The sequence below is a fragment of the Ips typographus genome, linkage group LG4 (assembly GCF_016097725.1).
Source record: "Ips typographus isolate SLU linkage group LG4, UJ_Ityp_2.0, whole genome shotgun sequence".
Classification (NCBI taxonomy): domain Eukaryota; kingdom Metazoa; phylum Arthropoda; class Insecta; order Coleoptera; family Curculionidae; genus Ips; species Ips typographus.
In genome coordinates this window covers 4,984,423-5,010,430 of record NC_138425.1, presented here as the reverse complement: position 1 = coordinate 5,010,430, position 26,008 = coordinate 4,984,423, and the positions used below count along the sequence as shown (strand labels likewise).

The window sequence follows — 26,008 nt, the reverse complement described above, 5'->3', positions numbered from 1 at the left end:
AAAAACCTATCCAAAAATTCCACAAACTATGGAGTACAAGTTATAAATAACAAAATTAATTCATACGTTTTGCTGTAACAAGGATTTGGGTTAAAATGACGTCAACTTGTCTAAAAATCGCGAATTGCACATACGGGTTTTACTCAATTTTACACAAATAAACCAGTTCCAAGTAAACATACGAGCGATTTAATTTTGCAAAGTTTGGCCTCGATCACTTGAAACAATACACAAAAGTAATCACGTTCGTTCATAGCCGTTAGTTGTAGTGTAAAAGAAACAATGCAACTTTGGTAAAAAAAAAACCCATACCTACAGAACCAAAATAAAACCAGACTTTTAAAAAATGGCTTCCGTGCAAAACCCACCGGCAATTTAAGTTTTTTTTTTTGCCTGGTTCAATTTAAAAGAAAGTAGCCTGTCAAATAAATTACGTTCAAAGGCGCCACAAGTGGGAGTTAACGTACGAGAAGAGATGACTCAAAAGCCCAAGTAATATCGTTGTAAAAGTTAATACGGGCTTGTGTAGCTCTTTGCAGTACAAGTTACAGGGTAAAATGCCTGAATTCATTTGCACATATTTAAATTTCTGATTCTTTACGCCCATTGTACAAGCATAATATGCATTGCTAATATTTTACCTTGAGCGGCCAAATTAAAAGATATACGTCTCTATTGGAATAGTCTTTATATAATAAACACGAAGAAGGTAAGATTGAGAGGAAACAGTTCAGTGGATTAATTAGACACGAGTTAATTGCGCACATGTTTGAAATAGAGGAAGACGTAAAGCTATTACGACCAAATTGCGGGTAATCAAAGATTTTACATAATAATAAATGTAGTACAATAAGTAAAAATTATTTCATCAAGAAGGACATAATATCATCCAACCCAACCAAGTAAATTGTTAATTAAAACTACGCTTGATTAGTTGCAAGTTAACTACATCCTATATCCCCAGTTCGAAAAGATGTGAAGGGTTTACTACACTGACATGAGAAAAGTTCAACTTATCACACTTTTACGCAACAGCCCTTCTAAAAGTATGTATGTCATTAAAAGCTTATCCCATTGATGGATTTCTACCCCTCTAATAATAATTCTGACAAAGATCGAACATGGTATTAGTCGGCTTTATATGCCACGTGTCCGTTGATGTGAACGAATAAGGTCCTGATTCCGTACAAAAGCACAGTCAAACTTGATTAGGTGGAACTAGAATGTCGATAATGGGAAACTTTTTTACTCTAAAAATAGCAAAACAATTGGATACTTTCTACATGCATTCTTCTTAGTTAGCATGACATTTGGATCGGAAATGCCAACCGCAATATTTTTTTTACATATGACCGTCAACATAAATGTCACTATTAGAAAGTGCTCTTTATTAGGTCTGTTCGTAGAGAGAATCTCCAACTAGTAATCAAAGAAATGTATACATCCATTGGCCACAAGTCAGAAAACGTCATAGTCACGTGAACATTCAACCAATGAAACTTGACATTTACTGTTTCTGAGTTGGAAACCAGTCAGGGATTGCCTCTGCGAACAGACCTATTAATTTCATATTGAAGTACATATTATTTGTAATCTGTAAAATTGTAAAAATCAGTTTAATACGTCTAAACTGCCTTTTCTGAATTTCTGAATTCAACTTGACGACTGAATTACATTTCATGGAACGTCTGAGTTGTAGTTACACTTGCTAATGGTGAAGTTAGCATATGACCAATACAGCAATTTCACATTTCGCAACTAGCTGAATGAAATGAAGGGTATTTACATGTTGCCATCCATTTTAGAAAAAATATATTGGAGATTTGGACCATGTTAAATGTTCTAAAGCTGATTTTGCGAAAGCTAGAAGAACACCAAAATATGTCTCTTTTAAATGATATCCAAAACAACCTGGTTATATAGTTGGGTCATTAGAGGTTAGCTCTATTTTTACTAACATCCCAATCGACTTGTTAAAAAGGAATTTTTGATGTTGTAACATTAACAGTACTTAATTTTCGTTAAGGAATCCATCCACCCATCCACAATATGGGCATCGTCTAACAGTTACAAAATCACTGCATACCCACAATTTCTTTTAAACTTCTTTTACAGTTATATCATTTGTTATAATTGTTCATAACATCATTGTAGCAATACCTGATCCAGAAGTGTCACCCTATTTAACAATAAAACCATAAAAACTTAATAATGAAAAAAAAGAAACATTTTTGACTGGAATCAAAAACATTGTTAGCAAAAAGTTAAAAACTATTCTGTGGAGAACAGAAACTAAGTTGGAAGCACACTGCGAAGAAAAATTCAAAACATTTATAAGATTCCATGCTTGGCTTGTAGTGGTTATTGGATAAACAGGTATTTGAAAAATGCAGAGCATGTTTATCATTGAAGAAACGTAATTAACTGCACATTATAATTTTTATGTCGAGAACGTTGAAATCAACATAAAGCATGGAAACAAATAAGTTATAAATAAAACGATTATTCCCTGAAATTATTGTGATTTCACGGAAAGAGCACGAAAAGAGAGATATTTAAAATCTGAATGGGCACCATATTTCAAATTTTTTTGAACATTTTAGCCATTGCTATATAACATATGACATATCCTAAATGTTTGTTCAATTCGTTCAGTAGTAGTTTTCCTGTAATGTATTCAGTTTAATCAAACCCTTACTTAATCACTTTGGAAAACAAGAAACACTCAAATAAATTAAGTCAGGTAAATAGAAGGGTGTTAGGATATCGCAATTAAAATGTAGTTCAAACTGTTTTCCTCACTAAAGATTGATGAAAAACATTAAATATTTTTTAACAACTTTTGTAGTATTTTAATTTAATTTATTAACCACTATTGCTTGATAACAAAAAATGGGACACTTTACTGTGTATTATGGCATCCTCTTACTTAAAAACCTCGAATAAGTCGTTGTTTTATCATCCCATCTACTAATTCGACGTTAAGATAAAAAAATTACGACTTTTGAAGGCATAGTTTGTTGAAGTCACGACTTTCGGGCTCTTACATCGACTAAGATACGGATCGTAACAAACAGTAAACATTAGATGTCCAGATAGGCTTTTGATAAATGAAAATCGCATGGGATAATGGCACTTTTAAGTCCCGTGACGTTGATATTGAGATTCGTGCGTCTTTTGCAGTAATAAAATTCTGAAAGAGGGTATAAATAGTAAATTCCTGTGTTTCAGGAAACTAAAATAAAAAGGAGCATGTCTAGTGTGACTCACACCCAAGGACGGTATAAATGTCACCAATTTTCCACCCTCCTCTTCCAAAAGTACGAGGGGTTGTGGGTGTGGACTTTTAGTATTATTTGGTTACTAAATTGTAGGGTTACTATATCAACATCAAATTAAAATACACTAACACATGTAAATCCTGCTTAAAGAAAAAAAAAGTAGATAAACTTTACAAGGTGTATTTATATATCATTAGTCTAAAAGTCTCTCAAGACAAACCTCGCAAACTCAGTGATTTGTAAACGTATCTTTTATATATTGAGACTGTAATTGAGCTACCAAAGCTATATACGTAGGGGAGGAACAACCCCTACGTGTCTGTCATTAAAATTTCACCCTGAATTGCATTCGGTATGGGCGGAAGTTTGCGCCCGATGCAATAGCTCGTTAAAGGAGCAATTCGGCTTTCGAGTGTCTGTATGAAAATTATCCGCAAAATAAAACAATAAAAATTCAACCCTATCAAAATGTCATAGACCTTTCACAAAAAGCAATTAAATCGGACCGACCTGGTTTCCTTCGTATTACATCAAAGAAGAAATTTCACCGAAGAATGTAAAAGTTAATGCTCTGATTGCAACGAAAAATATATGCCTTATCTTTCAGATGAAGGCAGCTTTTATATTTTTCCTTGACGCCGGTTCGCATTCTTTCTACCAATGTTTTGACCGAATAATGATTTGGATGTGTCGTAATATCTAATCGCGCCGGCATGCCAAATCATTATTTACACGAGTTGTTTGCCGCTGTCACTCCCATATTAGAGAGTAATGAACCATCATAAACCACTTTACCAGTCGACGTCAGAAACAATAAAAATTAAACTCGATACTGCCAACCCCGCATTTAGCAACAAAACACAGATGGCAGTAAACCAAGAAGCCTTATAACAAAACGGATACAGGAAATGCAGCTAAAGTTGCATGTTGGCGCATGAAAGTCAATCGGTTTGAAAGGGCTTCAATTAGAATAAACACAAACAAAATCTTGATTGACACGAAATAAACTACCGTGGTATTCGACAAGCGACATAAAAACCAATAAATTAAATAATCTAGTATGTAACTACTGATTTTTTAGTGGCAGGGGTAAATTTTAAAAAAAACTTGGCAACATTTAAGTAAAAATTGCACGTCACTATCTGTAGCAAAAGAACAATATTAAAGCGGCTAGATTGCAATTATTCTTCAACGGAGAATGGAGAATTCTTCTGAATTAACTCGTACAACAGTGGCGTATCTAGTTCTAAAACTCACTGTAGAAAAATAGTTGCAAATACAAATGCCAATAACTTCCTTGAGAATTATTATAACATGATAGACAACTTAAAAACCCTATTTCCGGAATACAACTGTAAAGCAGGCAGCACAATACGAGAATAGAACTGGAGTAATTACAAGAAAATGTTACTACAAGTAACGTTATTTCCTAAAGGCCCTGTTAACCGTGGATAGCAAACGTTATTATTAGTGTATTCGAGTACGAACCAATAAATAACTTTGACACAGTGGAACTTTCATTCCATTACAAAAGATAATGAAATTTTGCTTGTCTTAAACCAACAACAGCTCAATTTAATTTAAATACCTTATTAGAGTTACTAGATTTTTTCTAAATGTACGATTAATCTTCCAAGCCCAGTTTATAATATAGGGCTCTTGCATCATTAACTTTATTACAGCAATTTTTTCCAGCACCTCTGAACAGTTATTTTATTAAGTAGGTTTCCTTTGTAATAACCAAAAGCTTGCTTCTTAATTTGTTAAAGTGAATCAAATCTTTTAGGAGACAGGGAAATAAATGATTAGCTTGCCGGCGCCTATGGCGATCCATCTCTACTAGACCGAGCGAAAAACACCGTTGAATAAGCACTATTCAAGGATATTTGGTGGTTAAAGAAGGTTACTTTTAGTTATTGCTAGAGGAGGCAAAGAATCCAATTTACCATCGCCTAAAGGTTGATTTAAAACTCCCAACAATATGGAAAATACAATGCCGAAAAAAACTTCAGATTTGAAGAAAAGATAAAGAAAATGCATTTAAACTAACAAACTACATTGGCGTGAGAAACTCATTTGAAAGAAATAACTGTTTGCATAGTGTTTGAAAGTGATAGGTTCTGAAATATGCACTTGAACTCGTGGGCCATATCTTTGCAATTCAATAGACGTTTAATTATGGATCGACAAGAGCTCCGCCGGTCTTCCCACGTGAAACTAACCTACTATCTTACAGTCATACACCTCCATTCATAAATTTTCAATATTTCATGCAAATTCAAGCTTAACAGGATACTATAACGTGGCCGAAAAAACAATGCATTTTAAAATAACTTGTTAGCAAAAAGCCAACTAATCGAATATCTAGGAATCTAGGCAATGTTAACAACCTCACAGACGCCGGTGCCAGCCAAAAAACTCATCAAATGTTCCAATTCGATGGTATTTCCCATAGTTAAAAAAATAGAGTCTAGACCAGCATAAAATATAAACACTGCTAAATGAAATTTACAATTATTTGGTTTGGCCACTTCGAAAACTTGAATAGAACAACTAACGCCGTGAAAGAATATCGTGACATGGTTGAGTTGAACCAAATTATGGTTATGTTTAATAACGATCTTAAACCAGCACAATGTGCACTTAACGGTGTGATTTAGACCGTCAAGAAATAAAAACTGTTCGATTTTCAACATTATCGAAAGAGCCAGTCTAGAAACGGGAGGTGAAAAGCCACCACAACTTGAAGAACAAACTGCATAAAAGTTTTATAATTAGCATAAAAAAAATAAATATTGATCCTTGATTGGAGTAATTAATTCCGCATTGCATTGTAGAGTTAAAGCATGACGACTTGATAAGTTTCAAAAAATCTTATTTTATAATTATGCCTACTAGTAGTATTATTATTGAGCACTCAAGGTTCAATAGAGAAAAACCTCCTGTACTGTTTGTTACATTTACAATGTTGCTAAATTACTTATTATTTCTGTACACAGTACATTCAATGATGAATTGATTAAAGATTGTCACCTAAAGTAGGAAGAACTCATTTACTACAATGGCGTTTGTGTACACTTTGTACGGTTAATTTAAAATGTAATGAAACACCTGACAATAAGCTTTTTCTTTTAAAAGTGTACAATGCGTATGTGCATATGTAGCCGCCGTAACTTCATCAGCAAAAGTAATAATGTAATGTATACGCTACTACAGTGTGGAAATGCTTATTATTCATAGCACCATTAATTATTTCCTTATTAAGTTTTTAGTGGTTTTGTAACAAAAAGGTTTACACCTAGCTAGACAGCGGGTAGTCTGCTTAGCCCAAATCAACCGTTGTTATATTATGGGAGCGCCAATGCTTTTTGCTCACGCCATCAGGGACAATCCCTTAAGGGTCAATGTATTAAAGAGTCTTTGCATTACAGAGTTTTATCCAGTAACAATTTTTGAAGTTTTAATATGTCGCAGAAAAGTGGCATATGGAATAACGTATATACACATATAAGAAGCCTTACAAATATATCGAGAAACTTTAATGAGAACTACGTTTTCGAACTACAGGTTATTGAAAGTAGTCATCTGATTAAATGAAAATTAAATTTCAACACTCTTTTCCTAGTCTCAATTCTGTGAATTATCCTAAATTTCTAATAGTAAAACTTCGTTAAAGAGTTAAAAACGAATTGTTATTCCACGATGTTAAACCAATCTCTCAGCATTACTTCTCTTTAATATTATAAGTAAAACAATCTAGAAAGAAACAATTAAGAAACAATCGTGAGAATGAATTCAAACGACCAAAAAGCATCAATAGATTTGTCATAAATACATAAGCGAGTCATTCACACATTTTAAGATACTTTTACCCAAAAAAAAATCCTTTTTGTGAGGTTTATTTATGGTATATTGGTGGGTTGATTTTGTGCTTGATCCTAAATAAACAAACAAATTAACAGAAAGGTCCAAAAGTCCGCAGATAGGCATTCTTGAATACTTGTTGCAATTGAAAACACAAACGAATAAAGACGTTGAAGATGACCATAACATGACTCTTAAATTTACTTAATAAAACAATGATTATTATTAAATAGTTATGTAAAAACGAATTACCGCTCTCATCTCGTTGAAACTGACTGCAATGCAATTATTCAAATACTCTAAGTTACTAATCAGATGACTTAATTTTACTACTTATTTCAATTATTTAGGAATTAATTATAGTAATCTTTTTACTGAGGATTAGAATTCAAAATTCCGGTGACCTCCTAAAACACAAATAAAAAGTGAACGGATGAAAAGATAAAAGGAATAAAGGTGTGTGTCACGTCCACGACCATTTTTTTAAATAAAATATTCACGTTTAAATACGGGATATATAAGAAAGTTTACATTCCATCGTAGAGGCGATGCGGGTACAATTATCGGAAACGAAAAATAAAAGGTAAAAATATTCTTTATCCCATAATGAGGTCATTACGAATTGTTAGAAATGCGGTAAACAATAAATTAGTGCAAAATAGATACGTCACTTAATAAAGGATACCTACGTCAAGGTTTTTTGGCAATAGGCCAGAAATTTAAATTTAGAGACAAAATGTAACTTTGCTCTCACCATAAAAACAGTTAACAAAAAATAACAGTAGTTGTTATATAGAAACTAGATCTCGAATTGTAAATCAACATAAATGTTGTAGGTTAGGTACCAGTTTAATACATAGACTTAATTCGTCTATTTCTCAAAAAAAAAAACCTTTGCATCCTGTAAAAAGAGAAAAAAAACTAAATGACCAAATGCCCACAAACGTCTTGTCTCCATATACAAGAGGTTAACACTTATAACAATAATTTATATTTGAATTTGGTCTTAATTTAATACTATTTTCTGATATAACCTATTATGAAAAATATGTTCATTGACGTCAAAGTTTCGACTTTTTTACACATAGTGGCGTTAAATAAAACCCAAATCTTCCAGTGCGAAACAGTGGCCGCTCTATTATGGTAGTGTCACCTAGCAAAAATTCAGATTTGATGGAAATGCCATTGTTGGAAACGTATATTTCAGTAATAAGTTAAAAGGCTAAACTGTGAAGTTTGATTCCCTGTACAATAGATACAACTCCCAAAAATCACCATCAATACGTTTTCTATGTTGTATCTTTTGTTTTCTTTTACTTTATTTTGTCAAATTATTTTGTCTTTTACTATCATTTTGCGTCAAATATCGAATATACAATTTTTAGTATATGTAGAGTAAATGAGCTATTTTCATCACATCCCAGCATTTGATGTTCAGTTTAAATGTTATCTGTTTCTAATTGATGTACATAATGTAACTCCATGTAACCAATGAAAGTTTTATGTCAAAAAACCTATAAAAGGTGTTTGTTCTTCCCAAAATTACGTGAAAGCGAGATGTTGAAAATATTTTTACAAAGGGAAATTTATTCCATAAAAGCTCTAAACATACACACCACTGGATCTCTTTTATTTGTTTCTTCCTTCCCTCTCTCACACTGCAACCGTCTATCTAGCAGCGATTACACAATGAATATATTTTTGAAAATATAAATGGTAAATGAATAATAATTGTCAAGTTAATTTGACAATTACTTTGAAAATTTAGAAGTCTTTGGAAAGAATATTTGTATCAGGAATATGCTATAAAGTGTCATGACATGTACACATCGTGAATGTAACAACTTTGAACACAATCCCAAAAAAAGTATATGAACTGGAGGGTCATAAAATTAATTTAAAGAAATAAGTTACCAGTGGATATTTTTCATTAGCTAAAGTTACTTAGTTTTAAGATAATAATTGAATTTTTCCTGCAAGTACAGTCGAGTACTTTTAAACAAATGACAAACAATAAATTACGGTCTTAAAGTGTGCTACTAATATAGGTAAGTATTTGCGTTTGATTTATTTTGCGAGACTTAAAAAAACCCCAATTGTTTGATAGTTTTTGCCCAAACTTACATTTTATATATTTTTTTTAATTATTATTTTAAAATTCGTCAAAATTAAAACCAGATTTTCCTGTATTGATTAAATAAGTAGTTATTAAAACAGAAGGAGAAAGTGAAAGTAAATTTTAACTTTGTGAGTTAACTGTAAATTAAAAGACAATTAGTATGAATAATGCAAAATAAAAAATACTTGGTAGTCAACCATATTGAGTTCAGACGTTTTATGAATAATGTGAAGACCGGAGTAACTCCCTCCTTGTTTTCTTATTAGCCATACTTTAAAATTATGATATATCAGCAAGCTCTCTTATAATTTTGCTTTATGAAAAAACACACGCGTTCACCAAATTGCCCTTTAAATTATCCCAGCTTTAAAAATAACTTACCTGGATTTTCAGCAATCATATAGTAAACTTCTTGAGCAGCAGCATCCTCACTGACAAAATCCCACAGTCCGTCACAGGCTATTATCAAAAAGTCCTCAGCACCATCCAGCAAAATTTCTTTCACGTCTGGTATAGCAGTCACGTGAGGTTTATAGTCGGCGTCCCCTTTAAAATAGCCCAACTGAGTGATATAAAAGTAAACAAACCGGATACGGTACCAATAGCTCTGGAAACTGCTAATTGTCCGTTAACTCTCCAAATTCCCCAAAGCATAACGCAACCTCCAGCGCTTTCAATTCTTTCACGTTCATCCTGTTAAACCAGAAAAAGTTAAACCAAATGTATTTCTAATTAATTAACCCTGACCTCTCTTGAAGGTTTATGAGGGTTAACGCATTGCAAAATCTTTCCTTGCTTTACCAGCAAAGCTTGAGAATCGCCAACCCAAGCTATGTACAGTGATTTCTCTTTCGGACGTAATAAAGCCACAACAGCAGTGGTACCACCAGTTAAACTCTGTAAGAGAAGTGGTTCAAAACTGCACTCCAAACTATAATTGATTACACTTACTTCTACATTGCATTTTCTATAAACAAAGCGTCAGTTTTACAAAAGGCATCTTTTAAGGCTTGATCTGGATTAGTTGCAAAATGTTATTTTCAGCTAAAAACTGATGTAAATGGGCAGCACTATAAGCGGCAGCATCGTGGCCGGCATGACCATCAAACACTGCGTAATAACTGGACGGAGTAGCTTCCTACAATAGTAACATTTTAAGTATTTCAAATTATCCAAACATATACGCACTTACCTGAATATTGAACATAGTATTTAAGTCATGTATTGCAACATGTCGATCTTCCATTCGTCTTCGTCTATTTCGTTTCGTGCATATACTCGTTTCGTAACAGGTGCTAGTTGGGGCGGGTAAAGAACACAACATGCTGTTGTCCAGGTACCTTAAGCAGACTTCGTTGGTTTTTGCCATCACAGCTTGCATTAGTTTTAAAGGCTCGTAAGCTGTAACATAAAATAGTTGGGTGTGTAAACTATGACTATGTATTATTATTATCTATGGAATATTTGTTAAAATTACCGTTATCGATTGAGTTGAAACCGTAATAAATCGGATCTTTCTTACAACCTTTTCTGATTTCTTCGATGATGATTTTGATAATGGGTGAAAACAGATGTTGAGGACATTTTCTGAAAAACAAAAGTCAGATTAGTGCTTGCAGGTTCTTCATAACAAAAAATACAATATTGTTGTAACTAAACAATGAAACACTTGAGAATGCACTAAAGACTTTCAAAGATGAAAAAACAAAAAGGTTTTTTTTTAGTTGTTGGAATACTCTTCATTGCATGACCAAAGAGTCTAGTAAAGCTCAAGCCCAATAATGATAAAAAAGTAATTGTTAAAAAGTGTGGTGAGACAAACCACATATTTACGTGGATTTACTGGATGGGTGTGGACAAGGCAGAAAAAAACAGATAATCAGGTGCTGCAAAGTCAAAAAACTACAGAAGTGTTTACAGTAACAGCCAGCTAAACTGGACCCAGTTTTAAAAAAACCTGACAGAAAAAGCAGGACAAACTGGCGTCCATTGAAGTGACATGAGCCAAGGAAACTTATGTGAAATACTAGTGAGAAAACTTGACAATGAAGTCTCAACAGATGGGAAGGAGTGGATTGGTGTAGATGCTCAAACCAATGCCTTCTAAAGCGAAAATTGAAGCTTCAGGAACAGGTGATCACTGAATTGTGAATTACACAATTATTGCGGTATCAAAACAAGTCAGAATACCGCATCATTATGTGTGTACAGGGTGCTGCATTTTCGATGGTTTTACGGGGTACAGAGAAAACGGTAATAGATAGAAAAAAAGTAGCATACGTGTTCCGATCTCATTTTCTGAGCTGAGATGACTGGCGAAGAGTGGGCTGCGCAAACTTCTTTTGTTTCAAAGATACGGGGGGTTTTTGAAAATTGGTCATTTTGGAACATCCTCTGTATTTCATTTGCTATTAAAGTTATCAAAAAAGGAAAAACGGTTTCCGGTAGAAGTTTTGACGTAGAATCCAATGGCGTAGTCAGTTTTTTTCTATTACGTTTAGTTTCTGACATATGACACTAAGTTATATTTTTTTAAATGGAACACCCTATATATTTTTAGGTCATTTAATTCTGTTGATTTTTACTATTTCAACGGTGTATTAAAACATATAAGTTTGTAAACGTTAATTTTCGTAATTAGAAAAAAAGCGTTTCCTTAATAAAAAAGTGCTAAATAATATGTATAAAAATACCCACAGTCGAAACCAAATTTGGCTATATTCATATTAACATGTTACATGTCGTTTATAAACAGTTTTTTTAACTTCTACCTTAAAAATAGAAGAAAATAGAAATGGCCACTTTTCTTATTAAAGTGACGGCAGAACTGTTTGTAACTTAGATTTTTAATAAGATTTATTAAAATATTTAATTTTCTGATGTGTTAGCTTATATGATTTCCGATTTTGTTTGGTATTTTAGATATTGGCCTTTTTTAGCTTAGCAAAGATCCTTTTTTTTTAAATAACAGGATTAACCTCTACAAACTTATATGTTGTAATACACCGATGAAAAGGTAAAAATAAACAGAATTAAATGAACTAAAAATATATAGGGTGTTCCATTTAAAAAAATATAACTTAGTGTCATATGTCAGAAACTAAACGTAATAGAAAAAAACTGACTACGCCATTGGATTCTACGTCAAAACTTCTACCGGAAACCGTTTTTCCTTTTTTGATAACTATAATAGCAAATGAAATACAGAGGATGTTCCAAAATGACCAATTTTCAAAAACCCCCCGTATCTTTGAAACAAAAGAAGTTTGCGCAGCCCACTCTTCGCCAGTCATCTCAGCTCAGAAAATGAGATCGGAACACGTATGCTACTTTTTTCTATCTATTACCGTTTTCTCTGAACCCCGTAAAACCATCGAAAATGCAGCACCCTGTACATTATAATAAGAGTACACACATGTTCCAAGTGTTTATAGCTTACCAGAAAAATATTAAGCTGTCTTTAAATCTGTATTGCAGTAATTGACCATAAGCATAGGTAGTTTAAGTTAATTACAATAATCCACCAGCAAATCAGAAACAAAATATACAGATTTCAGTTTTTTTCATGTTTTAAATCAGTCTTACAAGAGAAACACTTTCTTCCTTCTTGCATCAATTTTTGAGATACAAAGTGCCAAAACTTTTTTCTTTTACTTGTTTTGTCTGTATCTTTAGTAGTATCAGAAACCGTTTGAACCGCAAAACTTTGGATAGCAATTTCTGAAGCCAAAATAATTTTTACCCAGAATACGGTTTATTTCTTTCAGAGTTAGTTTTTTGTACTAGTGCGGTAAACTATACACTCTCTCGTTTAGTAACTAAAGGTAAAATCTTTAAAAAGTATCAGACAAAATATTTGATAAAACAATATCGCTTTGAGAAAATAAAATGAAGTAACAAATACGAAATATTTACCTATCTATTACATTGTTTACTTTCCCTATATGCTTTCTTGAAATAAATTCTCAACATGACAAGGACTTGAACACAAACCACCTAAATAAAATAAAAAAATCTTTATTTGAAACAGATTTTCTAGGAATGAAATTTCCTTGTTGCTACAAAAAATACATGTTTCTTAACATGAAACTCAAAATCACAAATTCAATTTGAAAATCACATTTAAAGTTTCTTCTTGTACTTATACACTCACACAAACTTTAAATCAAATCTACATTCTATCTAGATTATTAAACAAATCCCATTACTATACGTTAGCAAATATAATAATTTAGGAATTATAACGAAAGACCACTTAACTAAGTTGATATGTAGGAAAAAACAACAAAAAGCAATTATTATTCACAGAACGAACAAGAACATTTTATATCAGAGTTATATTAATTGCAAGTAATTTGGCAACAAAATTAATCATTTATATTAAATACAAATGTGTGTATGTATGTAATTGGACAACACATGCGAAGCCAAAACGACTTCATTAATAATGAATAAAAGAGTATTCTATTAATGTTGGATACAGTCTTTTAGTACAAAATATTTGTTCATCCCAGCAGGTTTGTTTGGTAAAGAGATCATTAATGAGGTTTTATATCATCTCATTTATTGATAAGACAAGATCCTAAAGTAGCATGCAATACTTTTTATTTGTTGTTGTTATCCTAAAGATTTATAGGAATAAGTAAACTCATTTGGCACATTGATGACAAATATAAACATAGTTTAGACAAGAATAAATCAATTCAAGTTGTTTCGAATTTTAAACACATATTAATTTGAAAATAAAGTTATTTAGGAAGTCCTGTTCATAATAATTTAAAAAAGTAATTGAGAAAATGACTTAATAGAAATGAAAATGACCTTAGAAATTTGCTTCTCAAATTTAGAACAACTTATTCTTATGTAGGGTGATTTATGGCAACTGTCAAAGAAAAAAATTTGATCTTTGTGTCCAATTTCTTAACAAAGAAATCTTTTCTTTTTTTAATACATTACTTCAGTTAAGTTACTAAACATAGATAAATTAAAGCTTTTACATTATCACAAAAATTAGAGATTTAATTTGGTACAAATAACAAATTGGCTTTTGAAAATCTTTAGCAAAAAATACTTTGCAAAACACTTAATATTGAAAATTGATTGAAAAAACCTCATTGTTAAATAATATGCCATTAGCAAGTCAAACATAAGAAAAATGAAGGCAAAACTCATCAGTCAGTGCTTTATATAGTATTCAATCTAAATAATACTATTAATATTAATAATATAATAATTCACAACACGTTAAGATGGAAAAGTATTCTTATATTCTACATCATCATGTGTAATACAACTGAACTTTTAAATGTTTTTTTAAGAAATCACCACTACTACCCTGCATTCCAATTGATATAAAAGCAAAACACATTTACTAAATATAAATTTGACATCAGTATTCAAACAAGCTCTTATATTAGGTATTTCTATTTATATATAAAAAATATATCCCCAATATGTTTGTCTTTGATTTTATTTAGAGTTGTTTAAAAAAAAATGAATACACAAACAGAAATTCGGAAAATAACTGGAGGCACCCAAATTTGTAGTAGAAATTATTCTTGTAGAAATTCATTTGATCAGTTGAAGAAAATTCCCTCCCACAGCCCAGAGAAAATTTAGTCAAAACCCAAGGCAGGTGCACTCAAGCTTTCCCACCCCATAATTAATCCCCCTTATGTGAAGTTTACTTATCAAACTCCATACAAATCATGTAGTCTGGCTTTGAGAGGTTCAGGAAATTGACTGTAAAATGGAATCCAATTATCTTCCCTACATTGATGTTTAACTGACATTAGTACATTTCGTATTATGTCTTTTAAATCTGACCTTATATTGAACCAAGAAGCGGCTGCGTCACAAAAATATATGAAAAATGTTTTACTAAAAATCTGGATAGCGGTTAATGACGTCACACAGCCCTCGAAATGCTAAGTCTTTTGTGTCAGTGTCTTTCACATTTCTGATGAGAATACAACAGTTTTTAAGCACCACTGGTGGATTAGGAATATTAATGTCAGGGCATACAAAAAATATTGTACAAAGTGAAACGGCAACTGTTTGATGCATGGTTCTTGAAGCATTTGGTTCCCTTAAGATATGCACAAACTGTTGAACAATTTCAGGAGCATATGGTTGAATACTAGATCCCATTACAGAGCACAACCGACTGATTACCCAGGCAGCATTGTTACAAACAGTTTCATTATTTTCATCTAAGTTCTTAATAATTAAAGGAATATAATCAGAAATACTTGATACTAAGAATGGATAACATAATATGACCAGTTCTCCATACAGAGCTATGGAGTTCTGTCTCACTAAATTACTGCTATCTTGAATTGTTGTATACAGCAAAAGCAATATGTTACTATTAGTTACAAATTTTACAAAATGGTTTTTAACCCCAATGACATACTATATAGAACATCAATAGCTACACTCATTGGGTCTTTATCAGGAGGGTCAAATTCATTGGGATGCTCTTGATAACTGATACAATGAACTAATGTCTCATTAATAATCTGAATACAGTGGCAATAAATTACTTCAGCATAAGGCAAAAATGATACTTCCAAAGATGGAATCACATTAGCAAGGCATTCTAACACTGCAATTGATTGATCATCATAGTAACTATCAGCATCAGTAAACCTTTGCATCAATGGAGGCATTAGCTTAGAAACATACTCTACTTCACTTAAGTGAGTACCCACTGACTGAGCTAAAGACCCAACAGCATCATACACACAGATACAAACTTCTACATTGCAACCTTTCAAATGCTAACAAGAAACCTTCATAATATACTAATATAAGGAACCAATCTAAGTTGAGCTTCTTCTTCTAGAACACAAAAGGCTGAAATGGCAGCACGCTGGACACCGCTTGTTATCATCTAGAAAATGCTTCAAAAGCAACAACATTACTGGTTATAAAATAGGTCTGAGGAGAGTCAGGTTTCACATTAATACTCCAGAAACATATCGGCTTAAAGTCCAGCATGTAATCACCCTAACTACAGAATGCTCTTCTGACATTGATAATTGAAGGAAATTTACTAATTCAGGCAATTGGGATTAAGGCCATTCATACACCTTCTGCAATAGCACCAAGTGCTAAAAAGGCACTTTCCTTAACTAAATAGTCTGAATGGTTCAAACATTTCACTAATAATGGAACAAGAATAGGTAAAATGTCATCTCCAAATTTTACAGCTAATGTGTCCAGTGATGCTGCACTGCATTCCTTAAGGGTCCAACCCATGTAAAATCATCCAAGTCATCCACTGCAGCTGGTGCATCCTCTTCAGTGTCACTTAAATAGTCCTCATTCTTGTTGGCCATTCTTATCATGCATATGTAGGGGAGTATGTCCTTTGACAAGTCCTTGCTGTCAGCATCTGCTCCTAAGGAGTCTTAATAATATTCAATTCAGCTTCAGAGTATCTCATATTTTTAAGCAAAACAGGAAGCAACTTGTCAATGTAAGGTGTTAAAATTTCTTTACAGGTTGAAGTTTGCTTATGGCTAACCAAATTCACAAGCCTGCAATGCAACCTCTGAATCTTCACTTTGATTTTTATCAAGCAAGTACATTATAACATCATGCAAATGTGGCAAGAGTGATTCTTCTTGTTTGTCTACATAAATGACAAATGTATGACAAACATACTTTTGTAGTTCAATGTCTTCAGTGTTTGCCAAACGGATAACACTGCCCAAATACACATTCAAATCAAGTGATTGTTTCATAATAGGAAAATAGTCTTGTATAAACTGATTGGTTAGTCGAACAATGTCTTGATGTATGTCACAGTCTTCCATGGACAAATATTCAATAAACCTTGGAAAAACTTCCTTAGTTACTCTATAAATTTCATCTTGACTCTTCTGATTGGTAATTAAATCTTCACAAAGTTTAAACAATGTAGTTAAAGCACTTTCACTAAATTCATTTTTACTTGCCACTGTTTTCAGTAAGAATGGAATCAATTCAGGCCAATTTTTTAAGTGTTCCACGGGCAACAATCACAGTCATGCTTGATACACTCAACCTTACTTCCCTGGATGGATCCATAAGAAGATTCTGACATTCCTGTTTTAACTTCATTACATTCTCTTGGGACAGGCCAGGATACAGTACATTAATCTGGTTTTTAGTAGTATACCACTTAAAGACCGTATATCTTCGCTGTAACCAGCATTGCACAGGATATACAGAAGATATGAGGCAAAATCTGGCATATTTTGAAGCAAACTAATTTCTCCTGTACATTCTTTTGAATTTCACTGTCAGGAATAAGGGCTTCTTGTAGCAATTCCTTTACTGTGCTTAAGATATTTTCTTGAGGTTGCCACTGATTCCAGTTCATTTCTTTAATATTCTCTCTGGAAATTGAGAAAATAATAAAGTTAGGTTAAGCCACAGTAAATCGGAGACGTGAGGCGTGTACTGGAATGACGCCAATTAAGTATTACCGGAAGGCTTACTACTTACCTATTTGCATCAAAAAAACAAGTAATTGATGGAACTTTAGCACAAAACACTATTTGACACAGTCAGCGCCTTGAAATCTTGACTGATCAAAAAACCAACACCAAAAATGCAATCGAAGCGCAATGAGTAGTATTCACAAATAATCAATGAACAAGGAAGGAGGGACAGCTAATCAGATTCGTAAGTCAATGTCATAAACGTCAAACGTCTAACATAACAACTATTGTAGGAATGGGAAATTAGTATCGACTATCGTATGTAACCTAATATTCGGTTTTTCTAATTCTCAGTATTTAGTTTTAACTTTTATAATGAAGGAAACACAGATACTAAATACAATACTTTTGATTAGTTAGTTTATACAAATGGTAAGGAGAGAAATGCAATACAATCGGTTAATCTCAGTAATGGTTAAAAAAAATATATTAAGTTTCAAAATGAGGAATAAACAACAGACCATTGATGATAACCATCATCAGATAGCCCATACATGCACAATGAACAAAATTAATGTTCTGGAAAACTGGTTTATGTTTGTGCAACCATATCGCAATTTGAATTTGCATAGAATACTCACTTGCGGTTTTTTACAAAATTTTCCGGTGTTTGCCAATTGTCCCTATAATGTAGATTGTAGATAAAATGGCTATATAACGGCCTATGTACTGAGCAGAAGTATTCACAAAATTATAGTTTTGCAGGTTACTAAAATATTTGTTTCTAAACTAAGAAAAATGGTTATTTATTAAACAATTTTCGAGTTTAGTTTAAATTGCCTGCAAGGAAAAGCTTTTACAGTTTCTAAGTATGTAAAATTTTCATGTTGTCATGTCAGGTGACAATTTGACCCATTTGAAGGTTTAAGCTTAGAATATGACTGTCAATGTATATAGCTGTTAGTGCAAAATTAGTGTATTGCCAAAGTATTGCCTTAATATGTCATTGACATTTGGTAGAGGGGACATAAAAAGGCATTGTTTTGACGCTCCATGGATCAAACAGAACGAATTTGACGTAAGGATGACGTAATTTGACAGTTACTTTAATTATGGTTTTGTTAAATTGCGCCATGTGACGTCAAATCAGCTCACTCCATGAGTGTCAAAACACAGAGCACTAGAGAAGAAAGAACCACTTTGGACTGACGTTTATGAAGTGATGTCAAATCTGATTTATGGCGTTTTCAATTGACATGTTTAGTGCAAAACTGGTGTATTGCCCTACTGTTTTAATGACATTTATGGAGCAGGATATAATTACATTAATTTTGCACTAAATTTGCCAATCGAAAAGGTCATTACACTCACTCTACAGTTGAAAATTTGACATTCAAGAAAATGACAAGAACAAATGAAAGACTTCTTCTGTCACAGAAAGTATGGGTTGATGTTGATACATGATGTCAAAATCAGGGTTAAATCAAAGCCCAAATGGTCATACTTCTAGATCATGAATTCTATAGCAAAAAAATGATAAATGAAAAATTTAAAATTACCCATGAAAAACGAATGTGACCTCACAATGACCTAAACAATTGAAGACTTTAACAAACTGTCATCATCAGGACAGGGGTTGTCCTACGTAAACAACAAGTGAAGTATTTTCTTGAAGTGCCTTATATCTTCATAAAGATATTAACATTTGATTAGTTTTGCTGTGGTTTTGATACATTCCTATTTATATCCTAGATCAACTCATAAATGTTTTTAACTTGCTGACAAAGCTCCTCCAGTTACAACTGTACCTAACCTTAAAAAAATTCTAGTAAACTGAACCACCTCAAAAATAAAATTCAAATGACATTTAATTAGGAGCACCCTGTATAGATAAAAGGCCTTGTTTACATGTATTTTCATGGGGCCGCATGCGTTGTCGAGTTGAAAACAACTTTCTTATCTTTTATTGTGTTGTACATCTGGTAAATACTATCCTTGTTGGAACAGGTATGTGATATACGATAATATTGTTGATATACAAGCATTTAATAAAACGCGATATGGTTTTTGCGTACTTACTTTGTGACAAATACTGGGAAGTCCAATCAATTATGCCACCACTACTTCCACGTTCAGCAATTTGTAGCTTCCCAACTTGACTGGCAATTGATCATTGGGATTACGGTCTCTCTGCAAAATACTCAAGAATTCGCGATACCCATTTAAATATTCGTCTTTGTTTGCCATTGTCACTGGATTAAATTCAATAAATTTAACAAATCACTCAAAAACAGTTTTCAAACACAACTTTGTATTACACATCGAACGTCTACGGTATTTAAACTACGACTGTAGCAAAATTACTGTTCAACATCAATGCGTGTTTATTGCTTTTGCGGTACTTAAATGAGGAGAAATTGTTAAGGAAAATATTTACAGTTTTAATGGGTTAAATGATCACTTGGGATTGGGAAAACTCAGCTTGTCAGAACCGCAAACTTTTGGGTTTGGTTAAAAAACTTACGACGTGAAGTTAGCTCTGTCAATGTGGCAAGAGGATGAAGATAACGACTCACTGCAATTTTGTGTGCGCGGACAACGCGTGACGTCACCTTAATGCCCACAAACAATAGCAGTATAAAGCAAACCGTGTAATTTTGAATTATTCTGTGTAATAATATTATGAAACGATAATTGTTAATAAAATAACTGTTTAATATACGGGATGTTTCAAATTAAAGCCGAAATGCTGTAAATTGTAAAACAAAGCATGAGGTGGTAAATACTAACATAACGTGGAAATAACTCTTCTAAGAAGATCTATAAAGAAAGTTGCACGTTAGTTAAGGTTGCCGCAGTGTAGTAATTAATAAGTTTCGAACTTTAGTAGCAACTGGCAAGCATTGGTGGTTCCCTAGCAACAGCTAAGAGCAACAAATACAAACAAGAGTATTTTTTCGCATTTTGTCCATAATAGTCAATAAAAGCATCAACGTAGTTCATAATGGACGAAAGCAATAAAAATCTAATCATAATTAACGCGTCAAAACAGGACCTCTTCAAAATTAACGACAATTTTAAGAGTTTCCACAGAAAACTTAAGTCCGTAGCTAAGGTGTCGCAAATAGAGACGAAATCACCCCCGATTTGCTGAAAAAACTGCAATCTATTCATTTACCAGCTCCCCAAATGTTTTTGAAGAATCAGAGCTAAAAGTCATGGAAAGTTATATTCAGGATGGAGGAAAAATGTTAGTGCTCCTTACTGAAGGCTCCCCAAATGATCCTTGCAACAGTAACAGTTTGTTGGAGAATTTCGGGATTATACCTAATGTGGACTGCCTTATACGCACCCACTATTACAAGTACTTCCACCCTAAAGAGTGCTACATTGCTGATGGTCAAATTAACTCAACAGTGAATAAGGTAAAGAAGAGATCAAGTTGATTTACCCATTTGGAATGTACAATGAATGTTATGAAGCCAAGTGTTGTATGTTTTAAGAGTGGATTCTCAACATTTCCAGTTGATTGTCCTTTGGGTGCAGTTTATTATAATGACAAATCAGGAGGCAAATTAGTGGCAATAGGATCAGGGTATATGTTCTCAGATAAGTATCTTGATCAGGAAAAGAATGACAAATTCAGAGACATTCTACTGACATTTTTGAATAGTAGTGAACAAGTCTACTTTTTACCTACAGACCATGATGATATTGAGGTCACAGACAGGAATATAGTACCAGAAACTGCAGAACTTGCTGACAAACCCAAATTATGCCTTACTGACATTGTAAAACACCACTTCTCTATTAGATTTTACCAGTCTTTTTGATCACAAAGTGTATTCAATGCACACATTCTTAGTACCAGAAACAATCAATGCTTATAGAAGCTTTAAATGATTAAACATGTTCCACTCAAGATTATTACACCAAAATTTGAAAGCACCATACCCAGCTTTTCAGGCTGCAGTATTTCCACCATGCTTCAGAGAACTACCACCGCCAGCTTTGGAATTATTTGATTTGGATGAAGCTTTTACTTCTACCACCTCAAAAATTGCTCAGTTTACCAATAGATACATTATGTCAGAAAATACTTCTGATGATAGTGAAACATATTTGAGTGATTATGTGACTAAATGTAGTAAGATACTAAGTTTTGAAGTTGAAATCACCTGCTGAAGTTTTATTTTATATTGGTAAGGAAATTGCAGGATTTAAAAGTATTGACCATATCAATTAAGTACATACAATACTTAATAAATGTTTAAAAAATAAATCATTTCAGGAAATCAATTTTTTTTCTATCTAATATCACCACTAACCTTAAAACTACTTTCATAAAATGTTACATAAATTATTGAATTGAGTATCAATTCCAGGTGGAATTTCTCCCCTCATTTCCTTAGATTTAAGTTGTAAATAGCTGTGTTCATACTCTTTCAGCAAGTGCTCTGGTAAAGGACTGTTCCAATTTTCAGGGGGAGATTTCCTTTTAGTCCACACATCATTTTTATAATGTGCAATTAATCTTTCTCTTCTTCTTAATTTTTTCACTTTGTACTAATTCATTCTACAAAAATAACCAAATATAACTGGACTATAAGTTGACTACATGTACATACGGCAGCTTTGTGGTCCTGCTCCTCAAACCCATTTGTAACAATTATTCGAATCATGCTTCCAAGTTGCACAATCTAGATGTTTTTCCAAAAATAAATAACTGATTGAAACGAGCTTTTTATCGATACACAGTCCTTGTACTCTTCATCATATATCAGGCATTTTCTGATCTACAATGCTTTAGTTAAAAACTCAAATACATAAATTACATTTTGTGATACTTGCCATCCACTCATCTTTAACTTTTTGGGGAGTTGTGTTTTCTTTTTTTGGATTATTATCCGCTGGCTTTTCAGACATAATAGAGCACCCTTAATTTTAATACCAGTTAAATAATCATAATTCCAAATAGTTTAAAATCAAGATTTGAAATTATTATTATTATAACCTAATTAATTTGAAAAATAAGTTAGGTTAGAAGTTGCCGTAGTTGGAAGGCTATACGACAGTTGACAGTCTAGAGATGTTCTCGTCAATCGACATTACTTGTGATAAAGGCGGCAAAAATCAAAATTCGAAAAGTTTGCCTCTATACCTAGTTTCTATATCATTATAACATATGGACATTAGAAGCTTAAGCAATTTGATTGTTAAGTCCTTTGCATTACAACTGTTCATTTTCTATGTCTACTCTTATTATCTTCATTTAATATTAGATTATACCACAATTTGATATATTGCTTATAAGTTTTCTACAGTTTTATAGATTTTGTAATTTATTAGGACAATCCTCAAATTCCTAATTGACAAGTGTAAAGTGTACTGTGTGTGTTCTGATAAGAAAATATCTTTTTATTTATGGATATTCATTCTATGGTAGGAGAAAGATAAGATTATACTTGATTCAACTTAAAACAGCTCTGGTTATTGATAAAAAATAGTTACATTATTATTGCGTAAAAGTACAAAAGTTAACGCTTTTGTTAAGTGTGTGAAAGTAACAGTTCCAATTATCAACCTTACAAAATTCCAGATTTGAAACCAAAAAAATGGCCACAATTGAAGGAAAATTCGCTCACCAGAAAAGCGAGTTTTTGGACGAATATTTTTAAAAGTCTAGGTAAGACAACCATTAGTTATTATAGTTATTTATAATGCCATAAAACTGTTTTAAAGGAGTACCATACATACCGCGAAAAATGATGTGCGCATCCAATCCCACCATAGAAATTTCAAAGGCGGAAGATGGGAAATGGACCATTTCTACAGTAACTACTTTTAGAACAGCTACTTATACATTCAAATTAGGTGAAGAGTACGAAGAAACTATGCCTGGAAACACACTAAAAGTATGTTTTATCCCAGCATAATTAATAATATTTTAAAATTTAATGGGTATAAGTAATAACTTTGCAAAATATTCTAGTGTGTTGCAAACATTGAAGATGGCAAATTGATAATTAATTGCAAAGGTCCAGATGGCTCAGAAATAGTACGTACTTACGAAGTTACAGATGAAGGTTTTGATTTGGTAAGTGTACAAACAAAAAGTTTGTGATACAAAACTACCCTGTGCTGTGGTTTACGCAAATGCTGCACTGACTAACCAAAATTTATCTTTTTCTACTTGATTTGATCATGATTTTCAACTAGGTTTCATTTTCAGACCTATCTGGAAGTGAAAACTCAAAAGAAAGCCATTCGTCATTTCAAACGATTAGCTTAAATTGTATTTTTTTTGTACTTATAACCTTTTAACTATAAATACCTACTTATACACTAAAAATCCTAAGAAGCTAAGGAAATGAAGAAAAGTTGCATATTTGTACCCGATTTGTTATTTTGTTATATATGTTATGTGTTTATATTATACATGTAGTTATAAGTTAGTTCTGTTGTGTATAAATATGTAATTAATTAAAATGGCATACCAAATTTGTTCCACTATATCTACTTTTGTCGATTTGAGGGAATAAAATTATGGAAAAAAAGTGACAAATGGTGAGCCTTTTTCCGTCTAACACTTTTGCTGAAATTTAAAAAGAAAAACGTTTTTTAGGTGTGACCATCTCAGGGTTAGGCCCTCCTTACAAGAAGAACCGGTACTTTTACTTCCGGATAAATTTTGGACTAAAATAAATAATTTTAGAACATGTTTCTCTCTCTTTCTAGTGTTTGTATGATATCTCGGGACATGTTTGAAGGTTTTTCAGTTTTTGGTTACAAAAAGATTTAGTTACGGGGTATTTTTGAATAAGACGCAATTTTTTTGTGGTACGTCTACACCAGAAATTCTTTTATTCATTAGCCTATGTCCCTAGCTTCATGTTCAATAAAACCTTAAATATGATTTTTTTCATTAACATTATCCTCAGTATTCCTGCAGTACAGGGTAACGTATAAGAATATGTAAACTTTCGGTAATTATTGTCTTACAACTCCTTTAATTTTTCCCATTTTGCACAACACTAAAAGATAATTGAATTAACCTCCGTCGTACGTTACTGATTTAACAATCAGTAAACATTTAGTGTTTAAAATTAGTCGTGGTATTCCCGAACTACAGGGTAATTTATAAAGAAGTACGTCCCCACAGATGTCCCGAAATATCAACAAAACCAACACAAAAAATGTTTTAAAATTATTTTAATCTGCAGCACGTTTTTCTATACCCTGTATATAGGTGAAGCAATCATTGTGAGTCAAAATGAATCCCTGGCTCTAATTCTACAAAAAACGGCCTTTCAAAACCTTTTTTTTATCATTAAATTCGGCTGAAGCATTCGGAGATACAGTTTGTTAAAAATTATGGTGTATCGAGCTTTTCCGTGAGCAATTTATAAAAATCATAATTTTTGTGTTATTAGAAGTGCACTTACCTTTCACTTTTACCGTACAAATGATAACCATTTTCAATGTTCGAAACTTTTGCCTGTTAGGAGGTTAAACATATGCCATAAGACGTTTTATAAATCTGTTGTCGCGTTATTAGCTGTTCTGCACTGTATTAATCATAAGACGATACAATTTTCAAATAATGCGAACATCGTCCAGCTTTTTATGTATTATAGTAGCTAGGTTTGTAGACCAAATCAATGCAGACATACTTTTCAGGATATATTTGAGTCTATCCTATCAAACATTAAAATCAAAAATTATTTTTGCTGTAAAATTAGAATCAAACATAATACGTATTTAGCAACAGAACAAATAAAATAATAGCGGATATTTAATAAACTATCATTGTTAGAAACGCAACCACAATACATTTTTCTTTTTTTTTATTTAACTGTAAATTTCCTCAGTTTCCAGAAAAAGCCATATGGGATGAAAAAAGTACTTTTCCCTTGTTTCTCTTCTTCTTCTTTTACCCACAGGTTGAGATACCTCTGCAAATCAAATCACAAAATTTCTTTATAGCCTTGAGAATCTGAGATGCGCCAAAGCGATTGTTAATATTATAATTACAATAAAATAGGAAAAAAACAACTAAGTTACCGTCTGTTACGTTCTCGTCTTGGATTTCCAAGCCTTTTTCAATAGCCTCAGCTAAGGCTTGCGCAATGGTACGATGGTAATCAGGGGCAGCTTCAAATGCATCTTCTTGATCAGAATGGCTATCTCGACGTCTAGAGATAGGACTTGAGGTCATGACAGGTCCAGTTACATTCCTCAAACGTACTGGGGTTGATGATGATTGTTTTTCTTTTGAGTTGACAGAACCTAATACAGAAAAATGCAAATTA

At 32.6% G+C, this 26,008-nt stretch overlaps 3 protein-coding genes, 1 long non-coding RNA gene and 2 pseudogenes across 5 annotated transcripts in view; 2 read left to right on the top strand and 4 right to left on the bottom strand.

Annotated features, from left to right (window-relative positions):
* The window catches only part of LOC145728360 (uncharacterized), a 71,883-nt pseudogene extending 51,785 nt beyond the window's left edge, over positions 1-20,098 (bottom strand). The window contains exons 1-7 of the transcript XR_014178070.1: positions 19,772-20,098; positions 10,742-10,851; positions 10,457-10,665; positions 10,216-10,402; positions 10,012-10,161; positions 9,864-9,957; positions 9,646-9,810 (exon numbers count right to left, since the gene is read on the bottom strand). The product of XR_014178070.1 is annotated as an uncharacterized LOC145728360 (transcript). The remainder of the gene's footprint in view (positions 1-9,645; positions 9,811-9,863; positions 9,958-10,011; positions 10,162-10,215; positions 10,403-10,456; positions 10,666-10,741; positions 10,852-19,771) is intronic.
* LOC145728353 (transportin-1 pseudogene) lies at positions 13,266-17,647 on the bottom strand (annotated as a pseudogene).
* LOC145728357 (sodium/calcium exchanger regulatory protein 1-like) lies at positions 19,594-24,261 on the top strand. Its single transcript, XM_081978492.1, has 5 exons — positions 19,594-19,703; positions 23,296-23,382; positions 23,439-23,611; positions 23,689-23,793; positions 23,929-24,261. Exons 1-5 carry the CDS (start codon positions 19,625-19,627, stop codon positions 23,986-23,988), a joined length of 504 nt encoding a protein of 167 aa, XP_081834618.1. The 5' UTR covers positions 19,594-19,624; the 3' UTR covers positions 23,989-24,261.
* IFT52 (intraflagellar transport 52) lies at positions 20,325-21,991 on the top strand. The gene is given in 9 exon segments (XM_081978490.1): positions 20,325-20,812; positions 20,815-20,883; positions 20,886-21,119; positions 21,122-21,156; positions 21,158-21,490; positions 21,492-21,596; positions 21,599-21,640; positions 21,642-21,868; positions 21,870-21,991. Coding segments are annotated over 9 exon segments (1,230 nt in total). The 5' UTR covers positions 20,325-20,700; the 3' UTR covers positions 21,943-21,991.
* On the bottom strand, positions 21,982-22,906 carry LOC145728361 (synaptic plasticity regulator PANTS). Its single transcript, XM_081978493.1, is given in 5 exon segments — positions 21,982-22,255; positions 22,325-22,400; positions 22,402-22,440; positions 22,442-22,492; positions 22,548-22,906. Coding segments are annotated over 5 exon segments (459 nt in total). The 5' UTR covers positions 22,623-22,906; the 3' UTR covers positions 21,982-22,037.
* A 1,105-nt stretch (positions 24,262-25,366) lies between the features above and the next one.
* Positions 25,367-25,914, bottom strand: LOC145728359 (uncharacterized). The gene is made up of 2 exons (XR_014178069.1): positions 25,761-25,914; positions 25,367-25,651 (listed from the first exon to the last, which is right to left on the bottom strand). It is a non-coding gene; the product is annotated as an uncharacterized LOC145728359 (long non-coding RNA).
* Positions 25,915-26,008: the final 94 nt, after the last annotated feature.

Excerpts from the sequence above, each read along its gene's own strand:
- LOC145728357 (XM_081978492.1), top strand. The coding sequence starts at position 19,625 with ATGCGTTGTCGAGTTGAAAACAACTTTCTTATCTTTTATTGTGTTGTA. Across the intron at positions 23,383-23,438 it reads GAATATTTTTAAAAGTCTAG|GAGTACCATACATACCGCGA; the intron begins GTAAGACAACCA and ends ACTGTTTTAAAG. Across the intron at positions 23,794-23,928 it reads CAGATGAAGGTTTTGATTTG|ACCTATCTGGAAGTGAAAAC; the intron begins GTAAGTGTACAA and ends TTTCATTTTCAG.